General features: G+C 45.3%; 1 protein-coding gene across 6 annotated transcripts in view; it reads left to right on the forward strand.

Moving 5' to 3' along the window:
* BAHD1 (bromo adjacent homology domain containing 1) overlaps window positions 1–21,979 on the forward strand; it is an 841,837-nt gene extending 819,858 nt beyond the window's left edge. For all 6 annotated transcript variants that reach the window (XM_069637539.1, XM_069637538.1, XM_069637541.1 and 3 more), the window contains one exon: window positions 15,565–21,979. In XM_069637539.1, the coding sequence (XP_069493640.1) occupies window positions 15,565–15,754 (190 nt within the window). In that variant the 3' untranslated portion in view covers window positions 15,755–21,979. The remainder of the gene's footprint in view (window positions 1–15,564) is intronic.
* The last annotated feature ends 334 nt before the right edge of the window (window positions 21,980–22,313 follow it).

Raw genomic sequence — 22,313 nt, forward strand, 5'->3', positions numbered from 1 at the left:
TTCCAGACCTGCTTCCCAATTGTCAATCAATTTAAATGTGGGAATGGTCTGATCTTTTGGGAGTTTTCTGAATAATTCCTCGCTGATGAAGCTCCTTCCATTATTCATGCATACTCTGGCGAGCACTGGTTCGTCCCCCTCATTTACCTGAAAGGGGAATAACAACTTCTTGCCCTTTTTCTGAATGTCTGTCAGATTTTGAGCAGATTCTTCGTTGTCTGGTTTCACGGGACTCAAGGTTTCTTCTGACTTTGGACTGGTGTAAATCTTTAGGCTGTTCCCTTCCAGTGTGGATTGCCACTTAAAACTGAGAGGAAGGTTGATTTTCAAGAATGGAGAAGGGTTCCTGTTTGTTCTCCGACAGAGATGACAGTGATGTCTGGGACTTGTTTATTTTTTAAATGGAACTGTACATTCTCACAACATTGATCAATTACGTGACGGGTACCATTCAGGCTTACATAATTGGTACTCATTTTTAATTTGATAGGGCGGTTAGTCTAGTAGATCAGAGGTGATAAACTCCTCAGGAGATCGTTCCCCAGTAAACAAGGTGTGCCCTCTGGAGTCACAACGATCACCGGATGTTTCAGCTGGTGCGTACAATTTTTATGTCCAGATACGCAGTCCCTTCAGAAATATCATTTCCCTTGAAATTTTGGAGTTGTCTGGGAAGTGTTGTGTGTGGAATTTGGTGGCCCTCACTCCCCCCCCACCCCCCAAATCCTGCATTTAGTTGTCCAAAGGTCCCTTTTGACAGGAGGGTGGCTTGGGATCCAGTATCCACCAGAGCTGATCATTCACAGTGACCTTGCACCTTAACCGGTGCATTTCTCCTCCAAGGTGCAAACAAAGTGTGAGTTATTTGACAGCCCGGTGGTCATTTTTTTAATATTGAACTCCGACACTCTGCGATATTGGGCCGTTTTCTGTGCCGGAGTTTGGGAATTCGTAAAAAATAAAATAATGTGCAACTCACAATGGGAGTTGTTGGCCAATCCTCCTTTTCCCTGGCTCCTTGGCTGTCCCCCATTACCTGGCAACAGTTCTCAAAACCTGTTTGGACAAAGGACACCCCCTCCGTTTCACTTCTGTTTGGCTCACATGTTTGGGGTGAAATAGTATCTGGTTCTGGGTCAGTCTCCCACTCAAGGTCTTTTGGGACCCATTTTTCTTTGGGAGGGATCCCCCAGCCCCCTATTTTTGAAAGAGAAGGTCTGCTTACCTGAATCCTCCAGGGATTCTTCTCTTTCCAAGGGGATAATCCAGAGTTCCTCCACAAAGTGGGTTCTTCTTTGGCCTCTCCTACTTACTCTTTGTTCTATCATAATCGCCAATACATTGGACACCTACGTCTCCCAAAACCTACACCCACTAGTCAAGAAATTTGCCCAAGATGTGGTCCACTGGGAAGCACTACCACTAACACTATTAGGTAGAGCAGCGCTTTTGAAGATGCTGGCTCTATCCCGGTTCTTATACGTCCTCCAAAACGCCCCTGTCCACATCCCGGCAGAGGAATTCCGCAAAATAGATAAAACGACACGTAAACTGCTGTGGGGAGGGAAACACCCAAGAATAGCTCTCAAAACCCTCCAACGCTCAGTCTGGGAGGGGGGAATAGGACTCCCCCAACATCCAAGTTTACTACTGGGTGACCCAAATGGTGATGGTAACCGATATACTTCATGGCAACCGAAACTTCCACATATACAAGCGGAAATTGCTGCACGACATGACATGTCCCCGATCGAAAGCCTCTACGGCAAAACGTTTCACCCTCCCGAGAGCTCGATAATGGCGCAGGCAACTCAAATATGGAAAGAAGCCCACAAACATATCTGCTGGGATAACAGAATCACCCCAGTACAGCCCATCTGGAACAACATCCACCTCACAGGTCTCAGTAAACTCCCCAGCAGCCGGTATACAAACCCTACAGCAAATATATCTGAACAACCAACTCATGTCGTTTGCCGAGATATCCGCCACATTCGGTCTTCCAGCCACCGAGTGCTACCACTATGGACAGCTGCAACATGCACTCTCTGAACAAAGGGATCGGCTGACAGACATGCCGGAATGCACACCAATAGAAAGAAATATAGTCGTAGATAGTGTGAAAAATAAAGTCACATCCACCATGTATCATGCCATCTCCTCATTTTCCACGACAGAATTATCGAGTCTGAAGTTGAAATGGTAAAGAGATGTAGGCCCAATACTACCCGAAGAATGGATCTCGACCCTTATGTATCCTAGAGACACTGCAAGTTCGGCCAGAATCAGGCTCATTCAACTGAAGATACTTCACAGAATATACTACCCGCGACTAGCACTGTACAAGTGGGGCAAAGCGACCGATCCCAAATGCTTACGCTGTAAACAAGAAGGAACCTTCTACTACATCCTATGGCAATGCACACGAATACAGCACTTTTGGCGGCAATGCAGTGAAAGACTCAAGGGTCATGGGTCGCCCAATACCAACCGAGCCCCAAACTCCTCCTCCTGGGGATTGAAGAGGAAGGGGAAATGTCTCGCTTCGAGAAGCTGCTACTCTCAACATCCACAGGAATTTCCAAAAGAAACATTGCACAACTGTGGGGATCAGAAACAACCCCACACTATGACCAATGGACCACAGATGTAGATGCCATCAGCCTAATGGAACGCTGAGTATACCAAGCACGTGGCTTCCCGGGCAAGGCGGATAAAATATGGGGAAAATGGGAACAAACGTCATAAGCATGCAGAGAACGAGCTAACGAGCTCCAGCATGCAACTTTGCCATCACTCCAAAACGCAACACGACCACCTGTCAACACCCGGGTGTGAAAGCCAAGAATGTGCCGAAGTTGACTTTATAGACTTATAACCCTTCCTCGTATATACATATATATCTATATATATGCATGCAGTAACTGTTCATGATGCTCTCTCATACGTATGCACAGTTATTTTTTCTTGTTTGTTTGAATATTGAATGTTTTGTATGTACGGACAAAAACTCAATAAAAAATGTATCAAAGGACTATCCTACGTCCTGCTTAAAGGCATCACAGAATGCGCTGTTCCTGGGCGCCAGACTCAATACGGTGCCTTGCCTAGCGTCGCCCTTGGAGGAGAGACTGGCAGCCATTCAAGGAAAGGTGCTATGGCTGTCACCGGCGAAGACTGCCACGGTGCGGGCCATCAAGTCGTTACTGGGTATGTCGTCCTGCATCTACCTCGTCCCTCTCTGCAGGAATTCCTGAACGCCCGCTGGATACAGGTGTCCGGAAGCTTCAAGGACAAGAGCTCTCTCTATCAACGAAGAGTTCCGACAGGCCATAGAGTGATGGGGCATCCACTCGAACATCGCCCAGAACATGTGATTTGAAAATCCCCCATACCAGGAGACGGTCACCATGGATGCCTGCCTGGAAGGTTGTGCTGCGCACACCAAACGTTTGCATGCCAGAGGATCTGCATAGCAACATTCTGGAGCTATGGACAGTTTTCTGGGCCATCAAGTCGTTCATACCGTCTCTGAAAGGCTAGGTGGTGAGGATCTTCATGGACAACACCACCACCATGTTTTACATCCGGAAGCAGGGGGGCATTCAATCCCCAGTGCTCTCCAAGGAAGCGCAGGACTTGTGGCACTGGGCCGTCGGACAGGGGATGTTTGTTGTCCCTTTCCACCTAGCGGGAGTCAAGAACATCCTCACAGACTCCCTCAGTACGGAACTGCGTTCCTGCCACGAGTGGGAGCTTTGTTAGGATCAGGTGGACCATCAAATGGGGCAGACCCCAGATCAATCTGTTTGGGACAGCAGCAAACTCCAAAATCCAGAGGTTTGCCAGCAGATTCCACCAGACGAGGAGCCAGAGGGACGTGTTCTCCTTCCCGTGGCAAGGGCCGTTTCTGTACGCGTTTCCTCCGTTCCCTCTCCTACTACAAGTCATCAACACACTCGGTGTCAATGAGGGATGATACTCATCGCCCGGTGTGGCCGAGGCAGATTTGTTATCTGGACCTTCTCAGTCTGCCAGCGTCACCCCCCAGTCAAATTGCCGGTGGTGCCAGATCTTTTCACCAGAGAGGGAGACGCAATCCTTCATCACGACCCAGGATCGCTGAACCTGAGGGCTTGCCTCCTGCAGACTTAGAGTTTGAAGGGTACAAGTTGCCAGCGGACTGCAGGGAGGTCCTCGCCAAGGCCAGGGCGTTGGCGACCTTGAAGTGCTACAACAATAAGTGGAAGCTTTTTGATACGTGGTGCCTGTCGCAGAAGATTACCCCTCTGAGGGTCCCGGCCCCACAGATCCTTCCATACTTGCTATCACTACTTGCTGTCACTAGCAAAGGCTGCACTGGCGCACGCCTCCATCAAGGTGCATCTGGCGGCTATCTCCTGCTTCACCAGATCTCCGCTTTGGTCCCACTGACTCGTCAAGGAGTTTCTGAAAGGACTTTTCCGATCTTTCCAGCCGGTGAAGGCTCCTGTATCGGCGTGGGAACTCAACATTGTTCTGTCAACTCTCATGGGTGCCAACTTTGAGCCTATGCATCAGGCCCCACTCAAGTTTCTCTTGTGGAAGACGGCCTTCCTTGTGGCCATCACCTCTGCCAGACGTGTGGGTGAGATCCAGGTCCTATCCTGCAAGCAACCGTACCTAGCTTTCCATGAATCGAGGGTGGTGCTGCATACGCACCCCTCTTTCATGCGGAAAGTTCAGTTGGAATTCCACCTCAACGAACCTTTGATGTTACCTGTTTTCTTCCCAAAGCTTTTGTCACAGGCGAAAAGGGCCTTACACTCGCTGGACGTTGCTCATGCCCTGAAGTTCTGCATGAAACGCTCCAAGGGTTTTCGGAAGACTTCAAAACTGTTTGTGAACGTTGGTCCCGTGAACCATGGGAAAGCCTTGTCCAAGGCTTCCATTTCAAGGTGGCTCTCCGACTGCATCACGCACTGTCATCGGTTGGGGAACCGACCACAGCCCGGCCATCCGAGAGCCCACTCACCATAACGATCGCTGTGACGGCATTCCTGTCTGGTCTGCCCCTGCTGGACATCTGCAGGGCTGCTACATGGGGGTCCACGCACAACATCACAAAGTTCTACTGCGTCAACAGGGATTCCACAGAGGAGTCCAGAGTCAGCCAAGCAGTGCTACGCAACCTGTTCGCTTGAGGTGAGTCTGTTTCAGAGGTAAGGGTTATTGCTTCTGTTGAGCCTTGCCACCTCCTGTGGTTGTGTAATGTTGCTGCTATCTATATGTTATTCATGGGCATGTGAATTCATGCCACACCCCATGCTGGAGAAGGTTTCAGTTACTTGCCTGTAACTATTGTTCTCCAGCATTGGGATGGCGTGGATTCACATGCAGCCCCTGCCTCCGGCCCCTCTGCGGTTCTTCATTCTCATACTAACACTTTACGTGCTTACCAAATCTGAACATGGCTGCCAGAGGAGGAGTTTGGGGAGAGGCATGTCATTGGATGGGGCAGTATGACCCAGAGGACAGTGATTGGTTTAGTGGAGCAATACCGTTTTTAAGTGGAAGTGAAACTGTTTTTTGTTTTACCGAGGATTCCTAGCCTGGCAACAGGGAATATTCATGAGCATGTGAATCCATGCCAGAGCCATGCTGGAGAACAATAGTTACAAGTAAGTGACTTAAACCTTTTACATTATTTTCACACTTTTATAATAAATAAAAGAAAAATTGCTGGATATTGGGTTCTGATATGTGAAGCATTAGTTGGTCTCTAAGGTATTAATCCAGTGAATTTGCAAGTGGCTATGAGGCCTCGAGTGCGACAATGTAATTCTCTACAGACTTCCCCTTGTGTTGCTTCTGAAGAAATAGTAGTATTAGCGTTCTAGGGCTATGTCCCCCCCCCCCTCCAAACTGCTTGTTGAGCTTTGCCAATGCAATCTCCTATTCTTCTGGGTGCTCACGTTAGACCCCCCTTCTCCACCATTGTCTGGTTTGGCGGCATCTGGCAAGTTACTAAAGATGCACAGGGCTTCAGTGCCTAGCCCGTTCAGAATGGTGGATTCTTTCGTCTCGTCATGTCCTAAAGTAGACTTGGAATTTATCTAGCCGATGTTCCTATGACATGGGAGCTCTCCCAGCACTGGAAGGTAAGGCATCCGTGCTGGAACTTTCTTCATTGTGGTTGTAGGGCTTGAGGGCCTAGGGACACCTGTATTGCTGACCACGAGGCAGTGAGCTAGGATTTGCTACTAGGCATCATAGTATGGGTTTATGCTGCCTTGTATAGTGTCATGGTTGAACCGCCATGATTGGTTTGCTCGCCACTGTTCTCAGGATGTCTCTTCAGTAGTCCACTCTTGTTTGGTTGAAACTAACTGTAAGAGAGGAAGCAGAATCACTGGTTTGTGAGAACTAAGCAATAAACCCTGTGCAGGGGTGAGCGCATTACCGGTCAGGTAATGCCACAGGGCGCCAGTTGCAACGCTCAGGCCTTAACGATAGCCCTGGGGCATTACCTAAGTGGTAATGCCCTTCCTGCGAGGGGTTTATTGGTATTAGCATCCCTGCATGTCGTACTGGGATGCTACTCGTTTAATTTCTTTTCAAGTTGAAATAAGGCATGCTTACAAAACTTCAATCCAAGATGGACACCATGAAATGGGAGATGGGAACTACAAGTAGTCCCATCTCCCTTCCCATGGCGGCCATTGCCGTGATGGGGATTCGGTGCCTGTAAGAGCCAAGGGAGCACCAGTTAAGTGGGGTGGGGTGGAGGTTAGAAATGTGGAAAGGGGTGTGTGGGAAAGGGGCCGCGGGTGTGCACTTACTTCAGTCCCGGCCGGGGAAGATGGCAGCCTCTCGCTCAGAGGAGGCTCGAACAGAGGCTTTACCGTGTGGTAAGGACCCCGTTCTGAGCCTCCTGACTAGCTGGGAGGCCACCACACCCCCTCGCCAGGTGCTAATCTAGATTATTTTGCACCATAGAAGAAGAAGAGTGTCACAATTTGGATGCCTGTGTGACTTCCTTCTGTGGTAGTCTTCAGATTCTACAGGCAATTGGTAAAAAGTTCTGCCACCTTTGTCTCAGTATTCTGAGTCATGGCCTAAAAGGCTTCCCGAATTCGAAGTCACAAAGCTCCTTTTATTGTTCCCACATTTTCCCACATGGCATTCTAGTTTGCTTCTCATCTTGAAGGTGTTTCTGGAAACTACATTTCCCAGCAGTCTCATTACAACATACTGCTATTTTTGAAATGCTACATTTTAGAAGTGTTTTGTAGAACGCATGGACTTGATTGGACCAGCACGGCGACCCTAGGTGAGCTGCAGGGCACCTCTACTCCACTCTTGCCACCTTGTGGCCACAATCATGTCCCCATGCGGCCCCAGACCCCCTCGTGTTGCTCCGTTCCCCGGCTTCCCCCTTCCCCTCCCTCCGCCCGCCTCCCGGACCTCCCTCCTCCCGTGATTGGCCACTCGGGCATTACACTGTGTTTGGGCCTGCAGCTTCACCATGGGAGAACGCCACTACCAGCACAGCGACCCCAGGCAAGCTGCAGGGGCCCTCTACTCCACTCTTGCCACCTTGTGGCCATAATCATGTCCCCATGCGGCCTCAGTCTCCCTCGTGTTGCTCCGTTCCCCATGCTCCCCGGCTTCCTCCTTCCCCTCCCTCTGCCCGGCTCCCGGACCTTCCTCCTCCCGTGATTGGCTGACTGTCTGGTCTTAACTGAACCAACCAAGGCAGCCCTCTGCCTGGCAGCCCTACGGCTAAAGGCCCAAAGGCAAAGGGCAGCTCCTTCCACTGGCGGCTCCAAGCTGTGTCTGCCGGTGTCCGCAAAGGAAGCCAGCAGCCGAAAGACACCAACAAAACCAAGTGTGGCATGGGTGGGGTGTAGAGCAATTACTCTACTCCAGAAAACCCTTGTCACTCTACCTTACCTTCCATAATGTAGACTGCCATAGACTTACACCATGCATACTTGGAAAGATTTATGACCACCAACCTAAATCCACTCTTGGGTGAACTGTAAATGTTGCATTCCATTACATACTAACATACTAGCCACACTAATAGAGAATGATCAAGATTAGCCTGCGTCGCATCTAGACAGGATTATGAATGTTAGCACGTGCCACACTTAGATGTCATCCTTAATTTTAGCTTCCGTCACATCCAGATAGAAATATGAATACTAGCATGTGCCACACTTAGATGTCATACTTAACTTTAGCTTCTGTCACATCTAGCTAGAAATATGAATGTTAGCTTGTGCCACACTTAGATGTCATCCTTAATTTTAGCTTCCGTCACATCTAGACAGGATTATGAATGTCAGCATGTGCTACACTAAAATGAAAATGAGTGACAAGTGCCACACTGGGATGGAATAGTGAATGATAGCAAGCATCACACCTAAACACAATTGCAAGGACAGCAATGCCAACTAAACAATCCACTAACAACTTCTGCCCTCTGCATACACCTCTCAAACTCTAACCAAACACAACTACAAGCCTAAACACAGCAATCCGCACAAACTTCACTACACTGTAATAACAAAACAAACCACACATAGACTTGCACAACAGCACACGACTATCGACCGTAAAACACCCCAAGCCCAGCCAACGGACCCACCGGGCTGAGGCTGCCAATAGCACATCACTGCTATCTTTCACTTTCCAGATTATTCCCACTAACTAACCCCCCCGTTCTTCCTTTTTCAGAGGCGCGAGGTACAAATATCCTTTAACATTAACATTGTTCAAGTTTCATATCGCTGGTTAAACTAAATGAATTACACTAGACTGGCAGATTCAAAATGAGATGAATTGAACAGGGAAAAGAAAGGTCCTTAAGACCTTTCAAATGGATTGTGTCCTCCCACGTATTCCTCATCTTTGACACTTGTTGTCCAGCTTCAACTGCTTCGGAAAGAAAAATGTTGGCAAAGGGCGCTGTGCGTCAATGGCGTCGAGTCGATGTCCCTTCGAAGGCCTCCGTCGAGGGTGATGTCATCGAAGGCATACATAGCACATGCAGCACCCGTTGGCCTCAGTTCTATTTTTTCCGCTACAGCGATTGCTTCGAATGAAATTCGGCGCACCTCATCTAGTGCCGTCTCGTTAAGAAAACCTTGAATAATTATGCCTTCTTTTTTCTCACCGTCAACGCCGAAGTCCGGTTTCAAGAAATGCCGGGATTGCAGGTAAAAAATGTCACTAACTGACCCACATCGTATCTGTCTGTGGTGCCTCGGGGAGGGCCACAATGCCTCTGATTGTTCCAAGTGCCAATCCATGATGGGAAAAGTCTTGAGGGAATGGAAGGCGAAACTTATGGTAGGAAAAATCCCCCAGAAATCAACTACCAGGCCCGCTAGGCCTTCGACCGACGAGTCGAGAGGCAACTCTCCTCGGAGGAATAATGCAAAGCTATCTAGGTCTAGCAGTGGTTCCCACCACTCTTCTTAGTTTTCGAAGAAATTGAAGAGAAGGCACTGAAGTTCGCCTTCGTGGACTTTGTTGTCTGACGTTTCCCCTGAGAGGGTTGCATGTCCTACAAAAAAATCAACACTGCCTGAATGGGAAGCCTTCAGGGCCGAAATGTTAAATATATTCAAAAAACAAAGCCATCCTCCTACCAAGCCTTTGAAAGAAGCCGGATCCGCATCGGGAGCCCTCAAGGCCTTGATCCGAAAAATCAAAGGATCATGCGAGACATAGGGAGAAGTCAAGGTCATCGTCGACGCCGGCGGTACCGTCGACTCCCTAGACATTGACGCCGAAACCTTCGACGCCAGCTGCGCCACACTTGCCAGCTACATCCGCAGTATGAAGCGCCCCTCAAAAATCGGCGCCAATAAAGAAAATACGACGACTTCAACGACGTTGAAGCCTATTGGTACAAAACCTGACAAAATACATGCTCCACTCCCAAAGAAAGAGTTCTTTAAGTCTCTTCTATTTTTGAAAAGGAAGAGCATTCTAACAATGATGAAGCCCCATTTGGCTTACAATATGGTACACCCAATGTACCAGAGAGCTTTATATCTGAAGAAAGCAGAATGCAAGACCTATATGAGAAAGTGCAAACAGCAAGTGCAGTTGACACCTCGCCAGAACTTGAGTTCGGAAAGCCAGAACGAGGGGAACATGCAGACTCTTCTTATAGACAACTTGTGTCGAAAGTGGTCAAATACTTGGGTTGGAGTAGGCCCCCGTTGGCCTATGACCAAGACGACCTCACAGACATTCTGGACAAGGGCCCACAAACTGATCCTATTTTGCCTTTTCATGTGGCACTGCAAAAATGGGTGGCTAGGAACTGGGAGACTCCGGAATCTAATCCGGCAGTCGACAAGAACTTGACAAAAAAATACTGCCCCTCCAGTAACGACCCCGGCTACCTGTTGAAACACCCCACTCTGGAGAGTCTGGTGGTGCAGGCAGCTACGGCTACTTTTAAAGAGGCAGCGTACCCTACCATCCCTCCTGATAGGGATAACAAGCACGTAGATGGATGGGCGAGGAAGGTCTTTTCTGCAGGGAGCATGGCACCGAAATCTGCCAATTCTACTTGTGCTCTCGCAAAGTTTTCATATACTTGATGGGACTGTATCTCCATGGCAGCAGAGCATATTCCCGAAGGGGATAAAAGGGACGGCTTCTAAGGACGGCAAAGAGATCATGTGTAAGCCCATTCAATCAGGATTGGATTCTGCAGATGGCATCAGCAGATCCATGGCTACAAGCACCGTTATGCGCAGATTTGCGTGGTTGTGAAAATCAGGTTTTGCACCTGATGTGCAATCTAGGCTTCTCAACATGCCTTTTGACGGGTCTCATCTTTGGGCAACAAGACTGATGAGAGCCTTGAGAAGTTGCAGACCTCAAAGGCGGCAGCCAATTCTTTAAGTGCTGCTATTAGGCAACCTCAGCCTTTTTGTCCTAGTGGGCAACCTTGGAGGGGTAGATCTTTTCGCTACTACTCCTCAGCTAGAAGGGCGAGAGGAATGGCCAGTCGGAGGCCAGAGAAGATTTCCTTGTGGTGGACGAGGTAGAGGTGCAAAGCCAGCTGAAGCAGCAGCCTCCTTACCCATCCGCCTCTGCAACAGCCGCCACAAAACCACTCTGGTCTTGAGCCACCGGGAGGGCAGACTGTCTCAGCATCTGGAAGAATGGTGAGACAGGATGCTTGGGCTGCCTTCCTTTTATAAGAAGACCTCAGAACAATCCACCGGATAGCGACTCCTTGAGGATTCCGGATCCACTCCTTGTGCAGGAAATTTTAGCCCTGCTAGAGAAAGGTGCTATAGAACCAGTACCTGTAGCGGAGAGGAACAAGGGAAGGTACTCCCCACATTTATTTATCCCCAAAAAAGACTGAGGACTGAAACCCATCTTGGACTTGAGATACTTGAACAAGTTCCTCAGGAAGGACAAGTTCAATATGGTTACACTTTCTCAGATCCGTCAGGCCCTCCAAATCAAGGATTTGTTGGTGTCATTGGACCTTCAGCATGCTTATTTTCATGTGCCAATCCATCTTGAGCACAGAAAATACCTGAGGTTCGCAGTTGGCGGTTCTCATTATCAATTTCGAGTTCTGCCATTCGGACTGACCTGCGCCCCAATGGTTTTCACCAAACTGATGGCGGCAGTGGCAGCGAATCTCAGGAGAGAGATTTGTCTACCCCTACCGGGACAATTGGCTGATCAGGGCACATTCTCCCGAACAAGTCCTAGATCATCCCAAAGTCATCTGCCACTCTCTTGACAGACTGGGCATCTCCCTCAATTACAAGAAGTCCCATATGACACCTTCCCAAAAGCTCCAGTACATCAGAGCTGTACTAGATACATCTTGGGAAAGAGCTTGCCACCAAAGGTGAGGACTCAAGACATTCTTCAGATGGTTACCAAATTTCAGAGTGCCCAGAATCCTACGGCCTTCGATTTCTTTGAGGTTGCTCGGCCTCATGGCATCCTGCATTTTTCTGGTGCCAGAGGCCCTCCTGAGAATGAGATCCCTCCAGTGGGCTCTAAGAACACAATGGTCCCAATTCTCGGGAAAGATGTCGGACCAACTTCAGATTTCAACCAGAGTCTCAAAGGATCTTCTGTGGTGGGCCTGCAAGGAAAATATTCTGAAGGCAGAACCTTTTTGGCAACCATGGCTGGAAATTAAAGTAGTGACAGATGTTTCATTCACAGGGTGGGGAGCCCATGCCAACGATCTGACATTCCAAACTACACATCAATCTTTTGGAGCTGAGAGCAATCAGACTTGCGCTGAATGCTTATCTGCCCTCTGTATGGGGAAAGAATGTCCTGATAATGACAAACAATGCAGTGACCATGTCCTACCTCAACAAAAGAGGTGGTGTAGGGTCACTACCACTGTGCAGAGAGGCAATGCAGCTCTGTTACAGGGCAATTCAAGAAGGAATCTCCCGATCGGCAGTTCACCTAGCCAGATAGGAGAGCACAGCGGCGGACGCTCTGAGCAGGCAGAGCACAGTCTCCCACGAGTGGGAACTATCTCAGGAAGTCCTTCAATACATCTTCACCCTTTGGGGAACCCCTCAAGTAGATCTGTTCGCGACCAAGGTCAACCGGAAGTGCGAAAGATATTGCTCCAAGAAATTTCCCCCAAGAGGAGCTCTAGGAGATGCGTTCGTAGTGGGCTGGGAGTTTGCACTCCTGTATGCGTTCCCTCTAGTCCCCGTCATTCCTCATGTAATCAGGAGGTTGAGAAGGTTTGGGAGACACATGATCCCTAATTGCTCCGGATTGGGCCAGGAGGACGTGGTACCCGTACCTTCTGGACATGTCCATCTGTCCTCTGATGCGTCTTCCACAAAGAGAGGACCTTCGCTCGCCAGAGGAGGGTCTGGTTCTCCATCCGAGGTCAAGACTCTCAACCTTCACCCTTGGTATCTGAAAGGCTGAGATACAAGGATTGTGACCTCCTAGGTGACGTAATGGAGGTGTTGCTTTCGGCCAGAAGACCAGCAACAAAATGTTTGTACCGTTGCCATTGGAATACATTTTGCAACTGGTTCAGCAAAAAGAATGTTGATCCTTTTCTATGTAAGACTCTGGATGTTTTATCCTTTCTTCTAGCCTTAGCTAATTTGGGCCTTCAGATTGGTACCATTAAAGGCTACTGCTAATTTGGGTCTTCAGATTGGTACGATTAAAGGCTACTTGGCAGGGCTGGCCATCTCAAAGCGCTAGTCAGAGAAATGTTCCTACTTAAAAATTCCACTGGACTCAATTCCTAAAGGGACTCACTAATGTGTTCCCTCCATCTCCTTTCCAGGTTCTGGTTTGGGACCTTAATATGCTTTTAAAATTCCTGATGTGCTCCATTTGAACCTATGCACACAAGTCCATTAAGGTTATTAACCTTTAAGACAATACTATTGGTAGCTCGGACATCAGCCCGTAGAGTGAGCGAGTTGCAGGCACTTTCATCCCAGCCACCCTTTACCATCTTCCACAAGGACAGGGTTGTATTAAGGGTCAAACACTCCTTTTTGGCCAAAATAATTTCTGACTTTAATTTAAGTCAGAAAATTGTTCTTCCTTCCTTCTATCCCCCTCCTCATCCTGGTAAGGAAGAGGAAAGAGCCCATAGGTAGGACCCTCAGAGAGCGTTAAGTTTTTACATCTCCAGAATGTCTAAATTGCGAGTTGATGACCAACTGTTTATCTGATATACAGGACACAATCTAGGTCAGGCTGTTTCCAAATAGGTGGTAATTCTCACAATATCAGAATGTTACAGGCTTGCAGGTAAAGACACTCCTGAAGGTTTAAGAGCTCATTCCACCAGGGGCATAGCTATATCTGCGGCCCTTCAGAGGGGCGTACCAATAAAAATAACTTGTGAAGCGGCAATGTGGTCTTCTATACACACGTTCACTAAACATTATTCCCTGGATTACTCCCTTGGCCAGAATGGTTCTTTTGGCAAGGCAGTCCTTCATTCTATCCATGAAAGTTTATGAATTCCAATTCTACTCCCTATGCCAAAGCATAACACTGCTTTGGGAGTCTGTCCAAGATGAGGAAGACGTGGGAGGACACAATCCATTCGAAGAAAGTTACTTACCCCATGTAACATTCTTTTGACTGGATGTTCCTCCCACGTATTCCTCACCGCCCTCCCATCCTACTCCTCAGTAGAATTTCCAGTGCTATTACAGCTTCCGTTCCAGCAAGGCGGTGTACGGTCACTCCTGTGTTTTACAGGTATCTCTGCTGCAAGAGGAGGGAAAAACAGAACTGAGGCCAACGGGTGCTGCGCGTGCTATATAGCCCTTCAATGACATCACCCTCGACGGAAGCCTTCGAGGGACATCGAATCAACACACAGAGCCCTCTGCCGAAAAGAAAAAAATTCCAAAGCAGCTGAAGCTCTGGACAACAATTGTCAAAGATGAGGGGGAACATCCAGTCGAAATAACATTACCGGGGGTAAGTAACTTGTTCTTCTAACTAGACGATGGTCTATAGTGGAATGCAAGCTCAGTGGCAATTTGTTCAAGTGCCACCAGGGGTGTTGCTAGGTCTGAAAAAGATCTGGGGCTACACTAATGTCGGGACTGCCGGGACTCAGGGCTAGCTAGTCTTTTGGTTGTAGACCCTGAGATTCTATCCGGGGCTATAACCAAAAGGCCCGGGGCTATAGCCCCCTAAGCCCCCCCTAGCAACGCCTGAGTGCCACTGCACAGAGTGGCAGTCTCAGACCTGCGTTTGATTTTCAGGTGATATTAAACGGTAGTTAGAGGAGTAGAAGGATATTGTAGGAGCCTCTACTCAGTAAAACGAATGTCCTCAGTGGGGTGTGCTCAATGGTACCTTTTATAGTAAAAGACTGAGTGTAAACATTAATGGGATTAAAATCATCAAAACCAAGTCCAGTGTATATCAACTTTTCAATTGCAGACAAGTTTACAGACATGCATTTAAGGCACAGAAATCCTGAGACACGTAAGGTGAGGAAGGTAAGGTCTTAAAGTGCATCTGATAGTCTCTTTGAAATACCATAACCAGGGACACAGTTGGCGAACGAAGAGCCCGAAGAATAATTGGGTGCATCAGGAGAAGTATACTTGCATCCCTATGTGACTGAACTCTGGTATAATTTCTCTGGTTTGAAACACACGTCCAATGAAGAGGCCCAATAATCAAACACTCTGAGGAAATAAAGAATGTGAAAGATTAAAACATTTTCAGCAGAAGACGACACTATCAATGGATGGGTAAAGGGAAAGGGCTAGTTCTGGCAAATCACCAGAAAATGTATTCTGGAAATTCCATTATGTCCTAATAAAAAAACTCCAAGAAGTAGTGACTACAAAAGAGTGCATCATTTCACAATTTGGCGTCTATAAATGTACATCAACAATGGTAAGAGCATGAGTATACCAAGGGGCCTTTAGCTAGCATCTGTGTATAAAGAATAGGCAATAAAGTGAGCCTAGCGGCCCTCTTTGAAATCAGGTTTGCAGTGGAAAGGTCTAGTATGGTAAACACACTTTTCTTTCTTTGCAGATTTTGTGCCTTGGTAAAGCGCCGCGACGAGGCTATGCCAGGCCAGAGAGCAGCGATTGTTCCTCCTTCAGAAGAGTATTGCACACCTGCCCACCGCAATGTGCCAGAGGATACCGACCCAGACCTGGTATTCCTGTGTCGACACATGTATGATTTCAGGCTTGGGCGTATCTTGAAGAACCCGCAATAGAAAGTGCTCAAAGTACAGCAATGCCAAGTGGCACGATCGTGCCGTGTTCCAGGAGCAGACTGACCACCTATGACTTACCTGCATATTTCCAAAGTGTTTTGGACACACAAAGCAGCACAAAAGAGCATAGGAGTCCCTTCTTCTAGAGACCGAATGATCTCATTGTGTGGAACAGATATAGTTTGAAGAACTCAACAGTTCTAAGCACAGCACTTCATGAAATGAGCATAAATTAAAATATATATATATATACATATTAATAAATATATATTTATAAATACATATATATGTATATAGATGTATGTATGTGTGTGTATTTATGTGTGTGTGTGTGTGTGTGTGTGTGTGTGTGTGTGTGTATATATTGTTCTATTTATATATACACACACACCAACACGCACATGTGCGCGTGTGTGTGTGTGTATTTGTGTGTGTGTATACACATACATCGGAAAAAAGCCAGTCAATCCCGTCAGGAATCAGTCTTTGTGGATCAGTTTGGGATAAACTTGAGAGATTATTCTAAAGCCTGTTAAAGTGTAGTTTGGTTCTCACGCCTTAATCTAAAATAAACACAAGTAAGTCTCTTACATGTTTCAGCCCCACCTTAACAGCTCCTCATCTTTCTAACACCTCTTTGATTTCCTGTAAATTACTCTTTTTCACTGCCGTGTCCTTGAGTGCCTAATGGCTGCAGTTTTGAAAATTAGCTTGGCAGTGTGTCTTGCGGTATCTCCAGTCATACTTGTGTGTCCAGTTGAATCAGGTACATAGAATTCTGCTACAACAGACTGTAAGCCTTGTGACCCCTGTGGGCCATAATAGAACTAACTTGTATGAAAGCAATCGTACCCTACAGCAACCTTGGAAAAATCCATTCGGACCCCAAACTAGCACTTGTAGAAAATAACCTCCAGTAAGTGATTTTTGATTTTCATTTATTCATTTGAAAGAGATGGATTGGTACATTTAGCTATTTTGGCTACTTAAAATGTAACCCAATTGTGAAGGCTTCCTCTAGAGCTCCCATAGCCATCAGAACGTTAAATTGTGCACTCTTGGTGAATATTATAAGGCTATAATGTAAAACCACTCACAGGCATTCTGGCAGCAAGTCCTCACAGCTGACATCAGTGGCTGCCTTCTGACAATACGCTGGATACCACAATGCGCTGACCTTCAGGGTTCCCTACATTTCTTTCCCATCTCCAGTTCTTCAATCACAAACGTTACTAATTCATATTCTTTCTTCACAAGGTAGGGAGTTAGTAGAATCTGATGTTTGCACTCTGCAGTCTGTAGAGGGTTAAATATAATGACATTTACTTTTTCAGGTTATACTGCATTATGTAATCCTTTTGACAAAAAATATAGATCTTTATCGTTGGTAGTTGCACAACCTGTTCGACATATGGTCTTGACACAACCAGAATTGCCTCTTGTTGCTCATTCTGAAATCTACATTTGATTCTGCTTGCAATTATGGTTAGAGGTGCCTGACATGGACTGACCAATGAGAAGGTTGCTTTGTTGAAAATGCGACCCGATTCCAATATATATTTGCCTTTTGCCTTATGTGTATAGATTTTAGAGATACTTAGCTTATCTTAACACAAAAAACGATTCAGTTAATGTCAAAGAAAACCAAAGGACAGTATACCAGAGTCCATTGAAACTGTTCACAAACTGGGAATCCACTTATAGATTGCACTAATGAAATCACACTGTATCAATACTTGTACCTGCTGACTGCTGTAGGCACTGACCTAATCTTAGTATCTGCATTTTGAATTGTTCTGCTTTGGTATGTTTGGAAAAGGCTAGAAGATTGCCATTTTTTACCCAATCCTTTGAATGGATCTTATGTATCACCTGCCCGTAGCTGCTTGTGTATTTTGATAATGGACACTTTTCCTTCTTACCCTGATGACATGGCTACCTGGAGCCAACAGTGCAAAAGAACTCCAGCTATATTTCTGCATGAATAGTTTAATTGTACCGAAAACATCTGTTGAATATTTGGCTAGTTCTTAAGCACATTTGGTGGGCCACATGATGGCATTTTACCATATAATTTTCAAGAAAACTGCTGTTTTAGTTGTCCATAGCGATATGCTGGAGCCTAAATAGAAATCGATGTCTCCCCCATGCAGCCAAGCAGAAGTAGCCTCTGACACACCAAATATATGGGTGATGTGTGCTGCTGAGAAAAGCAGTGTACTTTCAGAGCAAGTTAAAACACTGTCCACAACAACCGAACATCCACACCAACCTTTCTAATTTAATTCATACAAAAGAGAATTGTATGATAGGGGCTAAATGACTGGAGTAATGTTAATGTGATTCAAATTGGAAAGCTGGGAGTTGGCAAGCCATTTTCACCATGGATACATTACAAAACCACAGTAAAGGCGTGAGTTTGAGGGTAGGGTGTGGACTAGGTCAGTGTTTGCTTGGGAAGTTAAATCCTTAACCTTGCAGTAGGGAGAGCGTAAAGCGTGGGGATTAGCATAAGGGCACCAGAGTCATTACCTATCATCAGACAAGGATGTTTTGTGGTCATTGTAGGGAAATTAAAGAGGTGTTATAGCCAGCCACTTGACAGCAGATGCTTTCAACGAGACATTTAATCGAATAACATGAATTCTCCGGTTTAATTGTTTATCAAGTTTATAAAGAACATCTTTGTTTTAATCTTGCTTTTTTGGGAACTAGGTCAGAAGTCTTGTTACTTGGAAAAGTAGATGGGCATTTTCAAGTAAAAAAGATGTTAAACTCGAAGGTTCAGTTAATTTCCCAGCAAGCATATTAACCCTGAGTGGTTACCCAGAAAACTGAGTTGCAACGTCTTTCAAGTTATGATTATCTTACACCGCCAACCTTTATTTCCCTTCCATCATAGTTTAGATGTATTCACCACATTTAGTTTAGATAATATTGCTCCTTGGAGTGTAACAAGTATGGGCTCATTTTAATAGGTGCTGAAGAAGGCAACAATAGTTTAAATTAGGAGAGAAATAGCTTGGCATACAGAAAAACGCCTGGGCTGTGACATGTCCAGGGCTGCAACTAACCTCATTTTAGAGGTCTTTGACTTCCAAAAGACATATAGCTCTCCAAATGAATTTATGCATTTCTCCTACAATGTAGTTCTTCCTGGTACTGTACATCAGGATCTGCAAATGTGTTGACTTCCAAAAGAGGGAATACAGTGAAACCTGTTAACAAAGATCACCATTACATTTTATAGTTGCCTGCTGCTTTTGGGCAGAGGACTGTACAGCTTGGATAAGACAGCCGTCAGTACCAAGTATCACTAATGGGATCGTTAACGAGTGTGACCTTCTGTCAGTTTGCATTGCACTGCTCTTGTAGCTCCTATGGTCGATTACATTATCTTGACTACAACTTGTATGTTATTTATTGACTAGGCTATTTATTTCTACAGGTGGTCTTAAAGGTGACGGGCACAAAAATGGGTGCTTATAGACAAGCTCCTGATTTTGCTTTGGGGATTTGGGTCCTTGTTTGGCTTTTTTTAATATCCATGATTGCCAGGGTCTTCCGGCCTCTTCTGAAATGTGCACTAGATCTAATTGTATTACTTCGGTCCGTGTCATCATTTGCACTGACCTGTCCAAAGTAACATTTTGCCACTCTGCCTGCAGACACAGCCTAATTGGAAAAAAATGCACTTGCTTAAGTAGCTTTCCCCGATTTTTGGGGTCCAAATAATTTAACTGCTTTTCCTAATAGGTAAATCCGAACTCAATATTGTAGGGTTGCAATACATTTTCAAATGAGAAACCATGTCAGCAGTACAGAGCTGTGTCCATGCCTTCCGTTGACAATGGCCTGCTGGTATCCATCTTAAATTCCTAGAAATACTAATTAGTTAAGTAGAAAAATGTTACGCCTGTAATTTCATGTTTGCAAATTTTATTCAACATACTCTTCCATTCTCATGAAGATCCACATTATGTTGTCTCTTTCCTGTAATCTTTTCTCTTAAAGGCACTCCGGTAAAGGGATGTCGCACTTGAAAGCGCACCGTATAGAAAACACAACACTAAGATTCTCAAAAAATGGGGCATCGAAAAACGGCCTAGAGGATGCACTGTTTTTAGATGCACCATTTTTAGAAATGTGAAGGTCACCTTATACTCCAAGGTGACTTGTGTAATTCCAGGGGGCTGTGCTGTAGTGCAAATAATTAATTGACTAGCCACTTGCATACTTTTGTTTCGGCTCCCGGCATGGATGTATTACAGCTTGGGTGTGTGTTTCACAGTGGACTGTGAAGAAGAAAAAACATTGCTATCCCGGTTGGAGGGATACAAATGCAATCCGGACAGGAGTGGTTCATACCTCTGCTGTTTCTCTTTTAAAAAAAATGCATGACAGGGTTTCAAGCATTGTGCATCCCCTTGCATCTATTTCAAACAGGCACACGGGAATGTGACCCTCACCACCTCCTTCTTTGTGCTGCCTGTGTCAATGATGTGCACATTCTTATGCCCTTTCTTGCACAAATGAATATGATTAGCTAGCACATCTTACCTTTGCTCCAGAAACCATTTTGAGAATGTGGTCCAAAATCTCCGATCAGTTTAAACTAGATAAGACAAGCAACCACCAATCAATAGAACCAATTTAGCACATTCCTTGAGAGCAATTTAATCTCATACATGTCTGTTAACATGGCATAAATCACACATGTAGTATGTGTGTATATGTGTGTGGGTGTGTGTATCTGTGTATATGTATGTGTGTATGTGTATGTATATATATATATATATATATATATATATATACATGAGAGAGAGATTATTTAATTTAATACAATAAAATTAAGGAGTGCCTTGAAGATGTGAACAGGCTCCGTTCCAGTTGGAGATCTATCTAGCTTTCTAATACAAATGTCAATAAAATGTTTTGTTTAGCAATCTTAAACATCTTACTTTATCACATTCTTTGAGTTTTTTGGCGATAGTCAGTGTTATACCCTCTGCAAATGAAAGCAGTAGAACGCAGAGCTTGAATATATGGAATATATTATGAATTTTTCTAATTATGGGTAAGAGGTAATTGGAAAAGATTCCAAAATCATATTTCATATCAATCGAAGTTGGACTTGTTGCAAATAATGTTCGACTCTTTAGAAAATATCTTGCCTATCTCAATAGGTCACACAATACTGTTCCATGCAGGTGCACCATTTAAAGCAATGGAAATGTGAAAGTTGAAAGTGGCTGCAGCGGTTCCATGAAGTCTGCAAGAACTTTACCATGTCTATTGCCCTAATCATTCTAATAATGAGATGAAGAAGAGAGGACTGAAATTTGTGGCAATCAGAATATTACAATATAACATAAAAAGCCTAAACACATCCGAATCCTGGATAGAGGGGGAAAACACGTTATTGTTTTAATGTCATCTTTAAATAACAAGTTTCACTGTACTTCGAAATACAGATACCTAGAATAGTGACTTGTGTGTATTTTTGTTATTTTTGCAACAACAACGTTAACTTGATAGCCTTGTACATGAATCTGCTTCAGCTTCTGTAAAAGGGATGGAAAGAAACAGCCCCATACAGCATTCAAGTCTGGGGATATCAAACTCAAGTCAAGGAAGTACGTGCATCGTTTTTGGAAGAGGTGCCGTGAAATCCTAAGATCACAGACCGAAGGAAAACTTGATAATGTGGGCTGTTGTTGGACCGCAACCCTTCTTTGTATGAAGGAAGAACTGGCCCTTTTGATAGATTTGAGGGCGTGCTGTTGCCCCATTTCCGTAGGTAGGTAAAATCCTACCCTTCCTGACAATAGCATCAGCTCCTGCCTGAAGTCGAGAGCATCCCGTTTAAGAATTGAGTGACTACTTGCGCTGTTTGTTCAACAGCATGTAAATGGGTTGAAATGTTACGTCTTATCGGTAATGAAAGTATTTCATGCTTTTTTTAATCTATTAGATATGGAGATATTTTTTGAAACTGAAGATGCAGTCGGTAGAATATAAATTTGAAAAGTTATACTTGTAAAATATATTTTAGTTGATGATTTTGTAAAATGCACTTTTTGTGTCTCTTCCCTGGTTTCCCAGATCTGTATTTCAATGTTTACAGATGGAATGAGAAAACATTCCCTATACCCTTATGTGAAAAAGATATATTAGAAGTAATTCTTTAAAACATCAATTAAAAAGGTATTGATTTAGAAAACATTTCCAGTTTCTTGCATTTTGTGTTTTATTCTGCCAATGCCACAGTACGTTCCTATCTGGAAGGAATTCCGACATTTTTTGAATAATTAGCTTGCCTGTATTGGCGTGTGTACATTGTCAATCTCACTAACAGCATTGTTTAATCAAAGGGTGTGACCAGGATAGGTTCCATCTACTTGGGTGGTAATTTTGCAGTCATTTCTTCTACTATGATGATTGTACTTTGCTTCTTTGACATCTGAACCTGCAGTTGGTCCAAACTATTGTATCTAGTCATCTGCCTGTAACCGGCTACTATTCGTGTAGCCAATTGAGTATGGTGCAAGAAGGGGTA

Source organism: Ambystoma mexicanum, chromosome 14 (assembly GCF_040938575.1).
Source record: "Ambystoma mexicanum isolate Mex_15411 chromosome 14, UKY_AmexF1_1, whole genome shotgun sequence".
NCBI lineage: Eukaryota > Metazoa > Chordata > Amphibia > Caudata > Ambystomatidae > Ambystoma > Ambystoma mexicanum.